General features: G+C 47.3%; 1 protein-coding gene across 1 annotated transcript; it reads right to left on the reverse strand.

Moving 5' to 3' along the window:
* Window positions 1-1,710: 1,710 nt before the first annotated feature.
* Window positions 1,711-17,377, reverse strand: Nqo1 (NAD(P)H quinone dehydrogenase 1). Its single transcript, XM_028889220.2, has 6 exons — window positions 17,189-17,377; window positions 11,059-11,223; window positions 10,858-10,988; window positions 6,387-6,500; window positions 5,073-5,174; window positions 1,711-2,609 (listed from the first exon to the last, which is right to left on the reverse strand). The coding sequence occupies exons 1-6, from the start codon at window positions 17,193-17,195 to the stop codon at window positions 2,304-2,306; spliced, it is 825 nt and encodes a 274-aa protein (XP_028745053.2). The 5' UTR covers window positions 17,196-17,377; the 3' UTR covers window positions 1,711-2,303.
* Between the last annotated feature and the right edge of the window lie 933 nt (window positions 17,378-18,310).

Below are 18,310 nucleotides of genomic sequence, written 5' to 3' on the forward strand. Positions count from 1 at the left end.
CCAATCACATGCTGCTTCTCACTGCCTGATCCGGTGTTCACCACCCAAGAGTGAGACCCCCTTTCTTCTCCCTTTTAAACTGTCACATAGGCAGGTAAGAAGCACCGCCTATGACCAGATAGCCCAAGGTCATGGGTGGAGTGAATTCCCACTAAAAATTCCAAAGCGTCCAGCACTAAATCAGGTATGCAGAATTTTTGGCCACCTAGCTTTGCATATTTTCTTGCCATCTGTCACAAGAGGGTATACTATTATAATTTATATTATAATAATTGCACCCACAGTGGAAAGAGATGCACCTAAAGATTTCTTTGTTTCTAGAGACAGGATCTCATGTAGCTCGAGATGGCCTCAAACTCACTATGTAGCTCAGGATGACCTTAAATTTTTTTTTAAAGATTTATTTATTATATATACAGCATTCTGCCTGCATGTATGACTGCGGGCCATAAGAGGGCACCAGATCTCATTACAGATGGTTGTGAGTCACCATGTGGTTTCTGGGAATTGAACTCAGGACCTCTGGAAGAACAGTCAGTGTTCTTAACCTCTGAGCCATCTTTAGGGCTGGAGAGACCTTAAATTTCTGACCCCCTGCCTCAGTCTCCTGAATGCTGAGATGACAGTCATAACCCTGTCAACATGGCCAGCTCGCATTTCAAGAATTTAAATGAGGTAGGGTGGGGACTAGAGAGATGCCTCAACATTTAAGAGCCCTTGCTGCTCTAGCAGAGGGCCCAAATGGAGTTCAATTCCGAACACCTGCATCAAGTGGCTTACAACCAGATGCCTGTAACCCCAGGAGCTGTGACTCCATCTTCTAGTCTCCATAGGCATCCACACTCACCTCTGTACATACATGCCTAAATAAAAATTAAATACATGCCAAAATTGTTATGCCAAAATGAGCACCTGAGAGTGTAGTTCAAGGGAAGAATGCTTGCTTCACCTTTGTGAGATTATTCTTTAGCTACTTCCACAACACACGTGTACACACAACACACACACACACACACACACAGTGTTAAAATTATTCACCATAAATAATAAGACCCATTTTATCCCCCAAATCATGAGATCCAAATATTCTCTTAAAATGAAAGTCACCATCAGGGCTCTAGAGATCGTTTAGGATCTAAAGAGCACTTTCTGCTCTTGAAAAGGACCTGAGTGTGGTTTCTAGCACCCACTTCCAGGGGATTACAGGCACCTGTAACCCTACCTCTGGGTGACTGAAGGCCCTCTTCGGACCTCTGTGGACACTTGTACTCACGTGTCCACAAACCCTCAGGCAGACATGCCTATAATACAAATAATTAAAAATAAAACATCTTTAAAAATACGAATGTCATTGATTTCACAATATAGAAAAACCTTCAAGACATTTGTATAGATGAGACTGTTTTGGTGCAAGGCTATGATTTTTTGTTTTATTTTGGCATTTAGGATTTATTTTATGTGTGTGGATGTATATGTATGTCTGTGCACTGTGTGCCTGCGGTGCCTGCAGAGGCCAGAAGAGGGCACTGGATCCTTTGGAACTGGAGTAAGAAACAGCTGTTAGCTTCTACGTAGGTGTCTTAGCTGGAAGCTGAACCGAGGTCCTGGGCAGGAGCAACAAGTGTTCTTAAGGGCTGAGCCATCTCTCCGGCTCAGTAGGGGGCTATTGTTTTTTCAGTACTGAAGTGCTTAAAGGCTTGTACCACCATGCCTTGTGTGTTCATTTATTTCTGCAAAAAATGAATTCGAAGAATGAGGCAGAGACCTGTTTTAGTATTCATTTTCCAGGGACATGTGTGTGCTGTGTACAAGACCGAGAAGAGCTGGAGAGAAAGCCCCCTGGGAGGCATGTCAGCCAGTGCACAGTAATTGAAACCAGGATGTCTCATAAACAGGCTTTAGCTTACTAACTGCTAAGCAAGTCAGTCCCTCAGCCATTATTTTCTTTGTGCAATTCCCCTCTGCCCTAAACCACAGAGAGGTAATTAAAAGAAACAGATTTCTGGAGAGTTAGATGCCATGTAGCCAGGGCTAGCCCTAAGAAAGGGGTTATATTGTGTAGATGACCTAGAGGAGTATCTTCCAGCCCTCCTGCTCCATATCCCAAGCAACCTGTGGCACATAATCTGATTTCGGTCATACTGCAGTCATAGCCATACACTCGATGATAGAACTATCCAAAAATGTATGTAGTGAGCCTACTTCTTTTCCTATCTTTGTGGAATAAAGGGAAAAACAAAAGAAAGTCAGACAAGCTGGAAAAAATAACTAGGTTTAGCTACCTGTTCAGGAAAAAAAAAATCTTATTTTCCAGCTTTGATTTGGTTGTCAGCTGGAATGGACTTGCCCAAGTGATGGCCCACAGAAAGGCCAAATTTATTCTTTTTCTGCTCTTCTTGAACCTCTTTTTTCAGTAAGAATCCTGCCTGAAAATTTAGATCAAACAGGCTGCTTGGAGCAAAATAGAGTGGCTTCTCGTCCCAGATAGTCTCCAGGCGCTTCTTCCAGTCTTCCAGGATCAGCTTCCGAGCAACTGGTGGGGTGTGGCCAATACTGTACACCAGCTGGGGTTCCAAGACCTGGAAGCCACAGAAATGCAGCGTGCCGCTCTGCAAGACACAGAACACAGAGCTAAGTCACAGGAGCAGTCTGGCAGGCTGTACTATATAAACAAGCATCAGAAGTGGGTCTGGGGGCTGGAGAGATGGCTCAGCCGTTAAGAGGGTTAAGAGGCTGTTCTTCCAGAGGACCTGGGTTCAATTCCCAGCACCCACATGACAGCTCACAACTGTCTGTAACTCCCGTATCTGACACCCTCATACAGACATACATGCAGGCAAAACACCAATGCACACAAAACAAAATAAATTATTAAGGAAAAAAAAAAAAGGCTGGAGAAGAAGAAGAAGAAGAAGAAGAAGAAGAAGAAGAAGAAGAAGAAGAAGAAGAAGAAGAAGAAGAAGAAGAAGTTGGTCTAGGGGCTGGAGATCTGGCTCAATCATTAAGATTTGCTGCTCTTACAGGTAATGCCTGGGGGGCTCTCACCAACCTAAGACAGAGCACCTGTGTGGCCTGGGCAGGCGTCTCCATGACAGGTAAGGTGACCTGCTGACGTCCCACGCAACTCAAGTCAGAAGCTCATTTATTAGTAAAAGGGGGACCTGTAGGGCCCTGGCCCCCATTTTGGGTAACTGTTGCCTTGCTTGCTGACCTTGACCTTGATATCCTCCCTATGCTAATTCCCTGCAGGGTTCCACCCTCCTGGATGCTTAAGGGAAGTTCCTTGTCTGTGTATCCTGCATAATGGGCGTTAACAGCTTAGATGCAAGATTGTAAAACATCTGTAGCTAACTTCTGCCCTCGGGGTTCTCCCATTGTGCTGTAAGCCTGTATTTAAGACCTCCTCCCTCCTTCAATAAATGGCATCTGGCATTAAAAAAAAAAAAAAAAAAAAAAAAAGATTTGCTGCTCTTTCAGACAACCCAACCTTGGTTCCCAGCAGTCATGTGGAGTGACTCACAACCACCTGTCACTCCAGCTCTAAGGAATGGATGACCTTTTCTGACCTCTGCGGACACCTACATAAATGTAGCATACCCACACAGAGCAATAAAATAAACAAATAGAAATCTTAAAAAATAAATAAATAAACAAAACTGTCTGGGAGCTGGAGAGAGGGCTCGGTGGTTAAGAGCACTGGCTGCTCTTCCAGAAGACGGGTTTGGGTTCCTAGAACCCACATGGTGGTGCAACACCTGTTCCAGGAGATCCAATGTCCTCTTCTGGCCTCTGCTGACACTGCATACACACGGTATACAGACACATGCAGGCCAAACTCATAAAATAAAATTTAAATTAAAGTTTTAAAATCATTTTTGTTTTTTGAGACAGGGTTTCTCTTGTGTAGCCCTGGCTGTCCTGGAACTCACTCTGTAGACCAGGCTGGCCTCGAACTCACAGCATCCTCCTGTCTCTGCCTCCCAAGTGCTGGGATTAAAGGTGTGCCCTACCACTACTTGGCTAAATTTTTTAAAATCTTGTCAAAGGGTGATCTGGGCTTGCCAGCGAGAGACAGTCCAGTCCGACCTGAGGAGCCCTGGGAAGATATCACAGTTCCTTCCCTTCCCTTCTGCCTCCCGTCCTTTCTGTCACCCCATTCAGCCTTCCTTGGTGGAGCTTTCCTAGGAATGAATAAAATCTTGGAACTGTGCCAACCTGAATCCTCTGCCAAATCTTCTGCCAAAAGAGCCGGAAGTTCTATTACATTAGGGAAAGCGCTGCTCCTTGGCGATGGCTCTGCCAGGGAGGGCATGTCGATGTGCATTTTCCTGCCTCTCTGCATGATGCGCTCGTCTTTACAAACGGTCCTCCTACCACCTGCCTCACTCGCTGTCTTCTCCAATCCCCTTTCTTCAGAAGACGGCATCCTCAGGGTCCGATGACCCCAATGCCCACCCCTAAGACAAGCTGAATGAACTGGTCTACAGAGCGAGATCCAGGACAGGCACAAAGCTACACAGAGAAACCTTGTCTTGAAAAACCAAAAAAACCAAAAACAAACAAACAAAAAACATGGGGCTGGAGAGATGGCTCAGCGGTTAAGAGCACTGACTTCTTCCAGAGGACCCGAGTTCAATACCCAGCATCCTCATGACAGCTAACAACTGTCTGTAACTCCAAGATCTGACACCTTCACACAGACATACTGCAGACAAAACATCAATGCACATAAAATAAAAATAAAATAAATTAAAATAAATAAATAAATAAAAGGAAAAACAAAATGTTGTTCTGGAGCTGAAGATACAATTCCAGGAAGACTGGGGAGCCCAAGGCTTTGGCTCCACACGCTGAGGGGCGGGTGCACATTGGTTAGGAGAGACTGACCCCGTACCCCAGTGGCCTAGGTCATCTATGTCATAAGCTCCTGAAGGAAGCCTGGGTGCTGCTACGTCATTGCCAGGCTTTCCGCCTCACACCTCAGGTCAGTTCGCCATTTCCGTCTGGAGGTTTGGACTCCAAGGGATGCTCAGCTAACAAACTCCCCTGGACGTTCACTGACAACGAGGTACCTGAATGGGCCAGAGGATGACGTTCATGTCCCCGTGGATACCCTGAACAGAGTACATGGAGCCGCTGCTCCCGGTGGTGATGGAAAGCAAGGCCTTCTTATTCTGAAAGAGAAAACAAGTATCACCCTCCTCTCCTGGGTCCCAGTGAGTTAAGGAACAGGGCTCCAGGGAGAGGCCCGATTGAGTCCATCCTACTGGCGCTATTATTTCAGACTTCAGCTCCGCTGCGGCCTCAGCGTGACTCTGCACAAGTTCCAATTGTGGCTGTGACTGGCACGTGGCTGTGGATAGCCCTGACTGCGGCACAAACCACAGAGTCACTGAAAACATTAGGAGGTGGCCCGGCATGGTGGCCCAGCACTCGGAAGGCAAAAGCAGGAGGATCTGTGAGCTTGAGGCCAGCCTGGTCTACACAGTGAGTCCCTGTGTCAATTTTTTTTATTTAAATAAATAAAAAAGTCACAAGATTTTATTTTTTGGCAACTATTTGGCCTCCAAACAACAAAGGCCTTTTTTAGTTATTTTATTTTATTTTTCCAGGCAGGAGCTCATGTATCCTAGGCTGACCTAAACTCTCTATGGAGCTGAGGATGACCTTGAACTCCTGATCTTCCTGACTCTAGTTCCCAAATGGGATTTTAGGTGTCCACCACCATGTCAGTAAAACTTTCATTTTACTTGTACTATGGAAAAATCTCAAACGTGAAGAGAAAAACAGCACAACGAAGTGTCCACCAAACATCTTAAAGTCTGGTTTTACCTAGCCGTCGGCGCTCATCGGTCCCTCACCACTCACTTGTTTGTTTTTCCTGGAATACTTCAAAAACAAAGTCCTAGGGCTGGTCGGGTAGCTTAGCTGGTGAAGGGGCTTGCCACCAAGACTGACAACCTGAGTCTTACCCCTCAGTCTGCAACCCTCTGACCTCCACGTACACACGGAGGCCCCTCCCACATAAATAAATAACGGGGACTGGGGAGATGGTGCAGGGGTTAAGAGCACTCACTGCTGTCCAGTCAAGCCAGGTTCAATGCCCAGCACCCACACTGTGACTCACAACTGTCTTGTAACTCCAGTTCCAGGGGATCTGATGCCCTTTTCTGGACTCCTTGGGGCACTGCACTCATATGGTACCCAGACGTACCAGCAGGCAAAACACCCATATACAAAAATAATAAGAAAATGTAAAAAAAAAAAAATCAAATCCAAAACATCTTTTGATTTATAAGAGCTGTACAGTGCATCCCTCCCTGGACTCAGAGTCCAGCTGTGCTCTCAGGGCAGAGTCTACCCAGGAAATACCAATGTTTACCTACCCGGAAAGGTCCCTTGTCATACATGGTGGCATATGTGTAGGCAAACTCTGCGACGAACACTCGCTCGAACCAGCCTTTCAGAATGGCGGGCACTCCACACCACTGCAGCGGGAACTGTGGGACAGAGGACAGAAGACAGCCAAGGGGTCAGCTCAGGGCACTCCCCTGCCCTCCCTTTCTCCCCGGCCAGGAAGAGCTCACAGGCCTTCACCCTTGTCATTCCCACAGGGAAAGTTAGCACAGTAACCGAGAACCGGGCGAAGGGCCTCGCTGCCTTAGTATGAACTACTTGGTGAGGCTGGGGCTGCAGGACTGCTGAATGTCAAGAGTTTGAGGCCAGCCCGGATAGCACAACACACACACACACACACACACACACACACACACACACGCACGCACGCATGCACGCACGCACACACAAACTGGATGTAGTAGTGAGCATCTGTTATTCTAAAACTCAGGAGGCTAAGCCAAGATATTGAGGATTTAGGGCCAGCATGGGCTACATGCCAAGACCATCTCAAAAAAGCAAGAAAAGAAGAAATGTAACAGGACATAGTGGCAAGCACACACAATCCGAGCAACTCGGGAGGCTGAGAGATTCTGACTTCAAGGCTATCCCAGGAAGCATAGTGAGACTCTGTCTCAAAAATAGTCCCAGCACTCAGGAGACAGAGGCAGGTTGATCTCTGAATTTGAGGCCAGCCTGGTCTACAGAGTGAGTTCCAGGTCAGCCACGACTGTAAAGGGAAACCTAGCCTCAATAAATAAATAAATAGAATAAATAAATAATTAAAAATACAAAAATAAAAGTAAAAGAAACACAGGGCTAGAGAGATGGCTTACAGGTTAAGTAAGGGCACATACTTCTCTTCCAGATGACCCAGCACCCAAGTTAAGTAGATCAGAAATCTAGTTCCAAGGGATCCAACACCCACTCCTGGTCTCCACAGGCACCTACACCTATATACACATACCCACTCACAGATACACAGCCTACATAATTTAAAAAACGTATTTTCCTGACATGGTGGAACACACCTTTAAACCCAGCTCTCTGTGAGTTCTACGACAGTGTGTTCAACATAATGACTCCAAGCCAGCCAGAGCTACACGGAGAAACCCTGTCTCAAAACAAACAAAAAAAAAAAAAACTAAGGAAAAATATATTGTAGTACCTAACTCAAAATAATAAGAAAAGAGAAAATCCTATCCTTGATGTTGGCTCTCTCTTTCTTTTCTCCTAAAAACTACAGCCGTTGGCTGAGTGTGAATAAAGTCTCATGCAAATAAGATTCATTTTCATGAAATCCATATGGTAGCAAAGTCCAAGGAGTAAGGACTGCAGGCGAGTTCGCCTCAGTGAGCAATGACTGAATATTTTCCCAAGAGCTCGTGTTAGCACGCATCCTCCCAAGACGTGGCTCCCTTGTGCACACAGATCCACACACACCCTTATCATCTAGAATAAATAAAGCCACTCAGAATGTAGACCACGGGCCACTGTGACTGAGTTCATCAGGTGCCCCGTGAGAGAGTCTACTCTGGGGTACTGTTCAGTGACAGAACACTCGCCTAGCAAACAAGTATTCACCCTGGCATTCATCCCTAGCACCTCAAAACTGCGTCGTATCCACCCTCTGGTCCCAATAAAAGTGAAGAAGGGTCTTTGCAAGTCTTTTTTTTTTTTTTTTTGGTCTTTCGAGACGGGGGTTTCTCTGTGTAGCTTTGTGCCTTTCCTGAAACTCACTAAGTAACTCAAGCTGCCTCGAACTCACAGAGATCCGACGGGCTCTGCCTCGTGCGCCACCACCACCTGGCTCTGCTCAAGTCTTTATTTACTCTCCTCAAAACATGTTCAAAGCTCATGAACACGTCCAGGAGGAAAACCAGGACAAAGAAAGAATTTGTAGGGCTTGGAGACATGGCTCAGTCGGTAAAGAGCTGGTCTCACAAGCATTAGTGTCTGAGTTCAATTCCCAAGCACACCTGTGAAAAGCTGGGTGTGGTCTCACATGCTTCTAATCCCTGTAACAGAGAGATGGGGCGGTACAGACAGGTGGATTCCTGCGCTCTCTGATAGCTTGGTGAGCTCCAGGCCAATGAAAGACCCAGTCTCAAAAGAGATGGTTGGTATTCCATCCTCTGGCCTACACACCTACACCCACCCATCCCAACCAACCCACGAACCAAAAACAAAAATTTTTTTAAAGCTAAACAGCATTCTCCCATATTCAAAGGATTCCTGACCTACAGTAAAGAGCTGCAGAGGTCACGGATGTTGTTTGATTTTAAAGACATAATCTCTCTTTTTTTTATTATCATTAAGAAATTTTCTGTTAATTTTACATACCAACCACAGGTGCCCTGGGAAGACACAGTCTCTTAAACTGAGCACGGTGGCACACACCTTTAGTTCCTGCACTCAGGAGGCAGAGGTAGATGGATCTTTGAGTTAGAGGGCAGCCTGGTCTACAGAGCGAATTCCAGTACAGCCAGGGCTACACAGGGAAACCCTGTCTCAAAAACAAAAACAAGCCGGGTGGTGGTGGCACACATGTTTAACCCCAGCACTCGGGAGGCAAAGTCAGGAGGATCTCTGTGAGTTCGAGGCCAGCCTAGTCTCCAAAGGGAGTTTCAGGAAAGGCACAAGGCTACACAGAGAAACCCTGTCTCAAAACAAACAAACAAACAAACAAACAAACAAACACATAATCTCACACAGACCAGGCTAGCTCTAAACTTGCTATGTATATAGCTAAGGCTGGCCTGTGTTCACTTCTCCAGTGTTAGGATTATGGCTGTGTGCTACCACACTCAGCCTGGAGGTCAATTTCATAACTGGAATAAAAAACAAAACAAAACAAAACAAAAAAAAACCAAGACTGGCCAGGCAGTGATGGTGTACACCTTTAATCCCAGCACCTGGCAGACAGAGGCAGGTGGATCTCTGTAAATTCCAGGCCAGCCTGGTGTACGGAGTGAATTCCAGGACAGCCAGGATTGCTTTGCAGAGAAACCTTGTCTTGAACAACCATAAAACAAACAAACAAACAAACAAACAAACAAACAAACCCAAGACGGATGCTGGGTCCGGGGCGCTCACACTTCCCTTAGATGTGCTATTGGCCGCTCACGACCTGCTGTAGAGTCTTGTGAAAGACTGAAGGCACTGAAAGATGGAAGATAGACCTGAGGCTCACACAGGTGCCTCCTACGTCTAAACCACGGTGACTCGGAGACAAGAACTGGAAGACACTCAACACTGTTGTTCCCTCGGCTGCACTACAGTAAGACGGAGAAGCTATCCTGTGTGGCGCAGTGCTAGAGCGCCCGCCCAGCGGGGTGCAGGGAGCCCTCCCTGGGTTTGATCCTCAGAACCACATAAACCGGGTGCTACGAGCCTGTAACCCCAACACGGGTTGGGGTGGAGGGGGCGCAGCAGGCACACATAATCCTCACGTCATCTGCTGATGGTACCGTTGCTTCAGGGAGAATAACCCCGGGCAGGGTCGGCCATACAGCCTGCTGCACACACACAGAAGTCCCCGTCACCCCACACACCGTCTGGGATACAAAAGGAGCAGAGACACAAACTTTAAGAGAGCACACAGGGAGGAGAGTCCACCAACTAGTCACACTGGGGAGAAAAGCCGGGGACTTCTGTGTCATCCTCTGTGCTGGGTTCCTACATGAAAGTGTAATTAACCCCGGCGCTCAGGAGACAGAGGCAGGAGAATCAGGAGTTCCGGGCCATCCTAAGCTACATAAGCCATCCTGTCTCAGAAGAGTTGTACCAGGGTGAGGCATGTCGGCACATCCGTACTCCCAGCTCTCAGGAAGCAGAGGCAGAAGGATCACTGGAACTTTGAAGCCAGCCTGCTCCACATAGGGGGCTCCAAACAAGCCAGGGCTGCATAGCAATACTGTGTCTCCAAAAACCAAAGTTAGGACTGGTCAGCTGATAAAGTCACTTGCCACCAAGCTCAATGACTTGAATTGATCCCCAGGACTGCATTGTGCAAGAAGAGAACCAGCTCCTGATTGCACACACACACACACACACACACACACACACACACACATACACACACACAAATAAGCATAATTTAAATAAATACACAATATAGAACTGGAATTCCCCCAGATCCCCTACCCTAACCATTATAGAAACCCTGCTTGATTGCTACTCGGGGTCTCTCTTGCTCAGCTTCTGCATCAGATGGATGGAGAGACTCAGGTATAAACTTGTAAATAAAAAGACTCTTGGCTCTTGCAAAACAAAAAAACAAACAACAAATGAATGAATACACAAAGCACAGGCAGCCCAGCTGCACACCATGTGTGACCCTATGGACGCCACCCTCTGACTGACATCATTTATTCAGAGAGAACGCAGAATGACAGGTCTGGGGCAATAAGAGCAAACACCACAGACATTGCTTTCTTATGACTTCTGTCCCAGCCATACCTGAAATATCACGAGGTCAGCAGCTTCCAACTTTTTCTGTTCAGCCACGATATCTGGGCTCAGGTGGCCTTCCTTATAGGCTAGAGATGACTCCAAAGCGTACTGAAAGTTCTTGGAGTCCTTCAGCTTACCTGTCGGGAGGAGAAAGGGGGTGAGGCCGGGCCACAGGGTCCACTGTCAATGAAGAGAGACAGTTCTTACCTGTGATGTCCTTTCTGGAAATGATGGGGTTGAAGTTCATAGCATAGAGGTCAGATTCAGCCACCTGCCAGCCCTTCTTCTCCAGAGTCTCCACGGCAGCCTCTTTCATGGCGTAGTTGAACGATGTCCTCTCTGAATGGGCCAGTACAATCAGAGCTCTTCTCCCTGTTTAGATAGAAGGTGAGACATGGAAGGGAAATCCAAATGGGCTGAATGAGTCTCTTGTCTAAAATGCTTGGACCAGACCTTAGTTTCCACCTCAGTTCTTCAGATAGGGAACAGTGGCTAGGATTACAAACTAAACAGCTCTAATCTGAAAACCCGAAGTTCAGGCTGCTGAGATGGTCAGCAGGTCACGGCATTTGCTGCCAAGCCTGATGACCTAAGGCCAATCCCCAGGACCCACATGGTAGGAGAGAACCTGTCTCTGAGGTGATCCTGACGGCTATGTAGACACACACACACACAGTGAATAAATGTAATTTATTCATCTTTTAAAATATGAAGTCCAGAGGACTCCAGAATCCAAAATATTTTGAACATCTTGTCAACACCCAAAAACGTTTCCCAAAAAGCCAGGTGTACTGCCTCCCCCTCTTTAATTCCAGCGCTCAGGAGGCAGAGGCAGGTGAATCTCTGAGTTTGAGGGCAGCTGGGACCACACACGGAGACCCTGTCCCCCCCCCCCAAAAAAAAAACTCATTTATTTATTTTTATTTTATCTTTTGCAGTTGAAGAAGGGTGTTTATTAGGGGTGAAGAAACACCACACAGACACACAGAGAAAAAGGCCCTCAGCACAGTGGGAGGCTGTGGGTGGGGTGGGGCCTCAGAATGCCTAGAAATCCACCCTGAAATAGTTAAGGCTGAGAGTGTACCTCGTGGCACAATGCTTGCCCAGCTCCGGGCTCCATCCTTAATACTAATAAAAAAAAAAAAAAAAAAGTTTCTGATCTTAGATAGAACGTTTCTATCTAAAGATCTAAGGCTTTCCATCTGTACAGCCAGCCAAGTTTCAGCAGCTAGGAGCCAGGGAGGGGTCACAGGGAAGAAGTGGTAACTGGTGGGTTGTTGGGATCCATCTGTCTTAGCTCACTTACTGTTCTACAGCTGTGAGGAGACACCATGACCCACCAAGGCAGCTCTTCTGAAAGACAGGGTTTACCGGTGCCCTTGCTTACAGTAGTTTCAGGTCAGCCCACGATCCTCCTGGTGGGGGCAGGGTGGTACTCATGGCACTGAGTGGTAGCCGAGAGCTACGTCCTGATCCACAGGAAGAGAGAAGGCAACACGGCCTGGCGTGGGCTTTTGAAACCTCAAATCCCTCCGTGACACACTTCCTCCAACAGGACCACACCCCCCAATTCTTCTAATCCTTCCAAAAGGTGCCGCTCCCTGGGGACTAAGCATTTGAATGCATGAGCCTAGGGGGGCCATCTTTATTCAAACCACCACACTTGCTGTTGCCATAACCGACCACCACAGACCGGATAGATTTATTATATATGTGTGAAGGTGTATTTGGTTCGCTGGGAGGAGACTGCACCCGGTGAGGGTCTTCTTGCTGGTGGGAACTCTGGGGAGTCCTCAGTCAGTGCTGGGTAACACACAGTAAGAGGGACAGATTCAAGACAGAGCCACACTGCTTCTTACAACCCCCTACTGGAAAACAATCTCTCCACACACTCATCCACAGTTCTGGGAGTGGCGAAGCTCATTGCTGAGGACAGAGCTGTTGGGACCCAATCACCTCTCTCACTCCTGTGAGAGAAGGCCTCATGTAGCCCAGGCTAGCTTCAAATGCACTGTAAAGTACAGGATGACCTTGAACCCCTGGTCCTAAGTCTACCTCCCAAATTCTGGGACCTCCATGTCTGCCCCCAATCGCCTTGTTAAATGCCCCATTTAGTTCTTACTCATAATATCTCACATAGTAATCAAATTCCAGTGTGTGTGTGTGTGTGTGTGTGTGTGTGTGTGTGTGTATGCTTACTCACATGTGTGATTACACATGGGTACATACGTACATGTGGAAGCTAGAGGGTGTCATTCGTCAGGTATCTTCCACCCTGTTTCAGACACGGTCTCTCGCTAACCCGGAAGTTGCCAACTAAGCTAGGCTGGCCGCCAGCGAGCCCCTGGGACTTTCTTGACTTTTTTCCCGGCCCTGAGATTGTAAGCACGTGCTCCTACACCTGCCCTTCTTTTTAAAACCCGGGTTCTAGGGACCGAAACTCAGTCCTCATGCTTGAAGGCAAGCATTCATCGACCTAGCCGTTGAAACCGTAGCACCGAGTCCAGCGCAGCCACAAATGAAGAGCCAATGATGAGGCTAGACGTGCGCTTGCGTGGAGTATGGGGTTTGCATGCTTTGGTTCTGACTTCAATTTATTATTGTTTGAAGATGAAATGCACCCCCTACAATTAGGTTTAGTAGTTTGTGTCTGTAATCCCAGCACTTGAGAGGCAAGACCAGGAGGATAATAGGTTCCAACCCAGCCTAAGGAGCAAGGTTAACCCTGTCTTGAAAAAAACAGGTCCCTGCTGGGCAGAGATGGCACACACCTTTAATCCCAGCACTTGGAAGGCAGAGGCAGGTGGATCTCTGTGAGTTCGAGGCCAGCCTGGGCCACAGAGTGAGTTCCAGGACAGGCACCAAAACTACACAGAGAAACCTTGTCTCGAAAAAACAAACAAACAAAACCAAGCCAAACCAACCAAACCAAAGTCCCTACAGGCACAAGGATTGAACTCAGTCCCCAGCAGGTGGCGCTACTTTAGAAGCTGGCGGAACTTGGGAAGCAGGGGTCTAGGGGACTGGGTCCGGGGGGGGCTGGCTGGAGGAAGTGAGTCCCTCAGGGCAAGCCTCTGAAGATTAGTTTTGGCCCTCTGGCTGTTTCTCTCCCTGTCTGCCAGGAGATGAGGAGCTCCCACTACAAACTCCCGGGTCTCCTCTGGTCGCAGCTATGAAAAGTAATTAATAAAAAATGGAGAGAGGGAGGGCTGGAAGATGGCTCAGTGGTAACGAGGTCAAAGCCTGGTGACCCAGAGATGATCCTCAGAACCCAGGTAATGGTGGGAAAAAAAAACAAGTGACAGTGTTGTCCTCTGACGATTACACACACACACACACACACACACCACACCACTGTAATAATAACAAATAAAATGAATTTTAAAAATAAAAACAAGAGGATAGAAAAGGACGGAGGGAGAATAAAGAAAGAATTCTGAGTCTGAGAAATTAATGTTGGCATATTTAATTGGCCACCTACATGAAAATAAAGTGATCTCCCTAGAAAGTCAGTATAATGGCACCCTTGTCAGGGATAGCAGTTAGGTTACAAAGGCCTTCTGAGTGCTGTCAGAATTATTTCTTGGGATGATGTTAAATAACTTTTTTAAAAGGATTTATGCTGTGGGATGATCTGTATGTCAAATCTGTTGCTCTGATTGGTCAATAAATAAAACACTGATTGGCCAGTGGCCAGGCAGGAAGTATAGGCGGGACTAACAGAGAGGAGAAAAGAAAGAACAGGAAGGCAGGAGACACTGCCAGCCACCACCAGGACAAGCAATATGTGAAGATGCCAGTAAGCCACGAGCCACATGGCAAAGTATAGATTTATAGAAATGGATTAATTTAAGCTATAAGAACAGTTAGCAAGAAGCTGCCACAGCCATACAGTTTGTAAGCAATATAAGTCTCTGTGTTTACTTGGTTGGGTCTGAGCGGCTGTGGGACTGGCGGGTGACAGAGATTTGTCCTGACTGTGGGCGAGACAGGAAAACTCTAGCTACAGATTTACTTTTCTTTTCATGTATATGTCTTTTTGTAATTTATATGTGGGTACCTAGAGACCAGAAGGGGGGTGCTGGATTTCCTGGAGCAGGTATTTGTGGGGTGCCAGCCAGGCTTGTTACATGTGAACTCTGGTCCTCGTGATTACACAGCAAATGTTCTTAACCCAGTCTTCTCTCTAGTTGTGAGTTTTTGTTTGAATTATTCCACAGACAGAAATAGCTTCCAGGATAACTAAAGACCTAAATGCTTGTTTTGCAGCTGTGAAACACACCAGAAATTACGATCAGCACCTCTGGCTCAACTTCCGCTTTGCCCTGTGTCTCAGCGGAGCACACATATCTAACAGCTCAGCATCTATCTCCTGTAGGTCCTGGGGATTGTACCTAGAACTGCACACCCTCTACTACTGAGCCAGCCTCACAGCCGCAGCCCGGTTCGGCCAATGCCACTCGGTCCCTTCCTCTGTTGCGCTGCCAAGAAACAGGTGGGCTCATTATTCGATGAACCCTGAACCCCGAGATTCTTGCTCCTCCCTCTGCACCTGTGTTTAATTTCCACTCCATTTACCCCCTGGAGTGCTCATGTCAGCAGAAACCAACCTCTCAGCTCTGCCACAACTGTTAACTGGGCATCTGTCAGGTATCGTAGGGGCTGAGGGCGTGGCATACGTTACTATGGAGCCTAAACTTTATGAAAGGTAATTTTTGGCCAGGTGTGGGGGTGAAAGCCTTTAATCCCAGCACTTGGGAGCTCTGTGAGATCCAGGACAACCAGAGCTAGATAGAGAGACCCTGTCTCAAGGGATTAAATAAATAAATTTTTAAATCACATCTAATTTTTTTAACTTATTGATTTTATAGATATGGGTGTTTTGTTTGCATATATTGCCTGTGCGACATATGCATGCCGGGTACCCTCAGAGGGATGGGAGCTTCAAACAGTTTTGAGCTCCCCTGTGGGTGTTGGGGATTGAGCCCAGATCCTCTGCAAGAGCAGCCAGTGTGCTTAACCAGTGAACCACTTCTCCAGGCCCATATTTTTTGTTTTTTTGTTTTTTTGTTTGTTTTTGGAGACAGGGTCTCAATATGTGGCCTTGGATGCCCTGGAACAGCTTGTTTATACACACCTCAAACTTACAAAGGTTCATCTACCTCTACCACCCAAGTGCTTTTAAGTTACATTATTAATATGTTCAGACAGAGCTCTCTCTCTCTCTCTCTCTCTCTCTCTCTCTCTCTCTCTCTCTCTCTCTCTCTCTCTCAGAGAGAGAAAGAATGTTGGGCAGAACTTGCAGGAGATGGTTCTCTCTTTCCATGCGAGTCCCAAGAGATGAAGCTCAGGTCATCAAGCTTGGGGGCAGGTATCCTTATCCAAGGAGCCATCTTGCCAACCCTGACTCTAAACTTTGGTAGCTGTCACCTGGAAACTCTAAATTTTGGACTGTCGCCTGGAAATGGACCTCAGTCCTCATCAATTGCCCCAGTATTCATCCTATTCTTGCTTTCAACCCCCGGACAACCCGGAAGCTAGTGTGCTTCCTAGGCTCTGCACTGAGCCTCACAGCTTCATGGATGCCAGCTCAAGAGTGACCAGAGGCACCAGAAAGAGGATGTTCTTGCAGAGAGAGCTAGGAGCATTTGTTTTATTTTGTTAGTTATTTGTTTGTTTGTCTTTGAGACAGGGTCTCACTGTGTAGCCCCAGCTGGCCTCACTACAGAGACCTGGCTGGCCTGGAACTCAGAGATTATCCACCGGCCTCTGCTGTTATTTTTTATTTTAATTCATTCTCTCTCTCTCTCTCTCTCTCTCTCTCTCTCTCTCTCTCTCTCTCTCTCTCTCTCTCTCTCTCTTCGCTTTTCAAGACAGGGTTTCTTTGTATAGCCCTAGCTGTCCCAGAACTCAATCTATAGACCAGGCTAGTCTTGAACTCAGATCTGCCTGCTTCCCAACTCCCAAGTGCTGGGATTAAAAGGCCTGTGCCACCACTGCCAGGCTAATTCATATTTTAAAAAACTTTGTGTCCTGGTTACTTTTTGTCCACTTGACACAAACTAGCACTTGGGAGGAGGGAGCTCCAGTGGAAAAACTTCCTCCATCAGACTGGCCTAGGGCTATGTTTACGGGATACTTTCTAGATTAGTGGTTGATTTAGGATCACCCAGCCCACTGTGGGTGGTATCACCCCTTTGCAGGCGGGCTAGGAACAGAAGCTCCCCTTCCTGAGATTAGTCAAGGCTCATCCAGGACCCTTGTCACTTCACTTTTCACAGCAAAGCCCCTGCCTCCTCCTCGGGATGAATTTGGCTGGAGTTGGAGCCGCACTCACCCTCCATGGCTCCAGATGTTGAGGGCGGATCGTAGTCCCAGAAGCTGACTGGCTGAGGAACTGGTTGCCCGGACGACCCTGAAGAGTAAGGGAGAGATCCGTTGGGGTGCAGCCTAGGATAGTGTAAGCCTGCAGGCTGAGCACTCGGAGGCTTTATATCCTGCCTGCCCGCCCGGCCCACTGAGTGGGGCAGCCAGGGAAGGCGGGGCTGGACTCCCAAACCACGGGCGCTGGGCGGATACCAAGTTACCCGAAGGGAGAAGCAGTTTATGGCTGGAATAGGACTCCTGCACACGGAAGTCCAAAGGGTTCCTTGGGAACCAGGGAGTGAGAGGGGATTTGAGGATATGGGTACATATGGGGTAAATTCAATTGTCGCCTGCCGGACCTCCTAGTTACAAAATGGAAATTTTCCAAAAGAAATTACCCAAGCTTTGTTGGACCTGCATGCATATCCCACCTGTGTGGATTATTCTTTACTCAGCCCTGGGAAGTTGCCTTTGCAGGCAAAGGGCAGGGTGGGGCTGGCAAAGAGCTGGCTCGGGTTTTGCCAAGTCACTGTGACTCTGGACTGAGCGATCAGAGGCGTGTGGATGAATTCTTTTTTTTTTTTTTTTTTTTGCAGTGCTCTGAGTCTATCCTTAGAAACTCCACAAGAACCGCCCCCCTGGTATACACCTGGGTCTCCTCAATTCTGCCCCGGGGGGACAGGTAGCCGAGAACTGATCAGCATGGCTATGGTCAGGAAGCTAGAGTGAGGCTGGCGGGAGACAGCAGCCATGCGGAAGTTATTTGTATAGCCAGACAGGTGAGTAACTTTACACAAAGATTTACATCAGAACAGAGAACAAAAAGATTTTAAATCTCTATAAGTAATAATTATGGTTGTGGGGCATGCTGGCACACACCTTTAATCCCAACATACAGGAGACAGAGGCAGGCAGATCTCTGTGAGTTCAAGGCCAGCCCCGGCTACATAGTGAATTCCAGGACAGTCAAGGCTACATGTTAAGACCCTGTCTCAATAAACAAACAAACAAACAAATAAATTTTAAAAAAGGTAAAGTCATCCTACAGAACAAAAATAGATGGACTGCCAGGAAGTCAAGTAAAGGGGGGCTG

Source organism: Peromyscus leucopus, chromosome 5 (genome assembly GCF_004664715.2).
Source record: "Peromyscus leucopus breed LL Stock chromosome 5, UCI_PerLeu_2.1, whole genome shotgun sequence".
Taxonomy (NCBI): Eukaryota; Metazoa; Chordata; class Mammalia; order Rodentia; family Cricetidae; genus Peromyscus; species Peromyscus leucopus.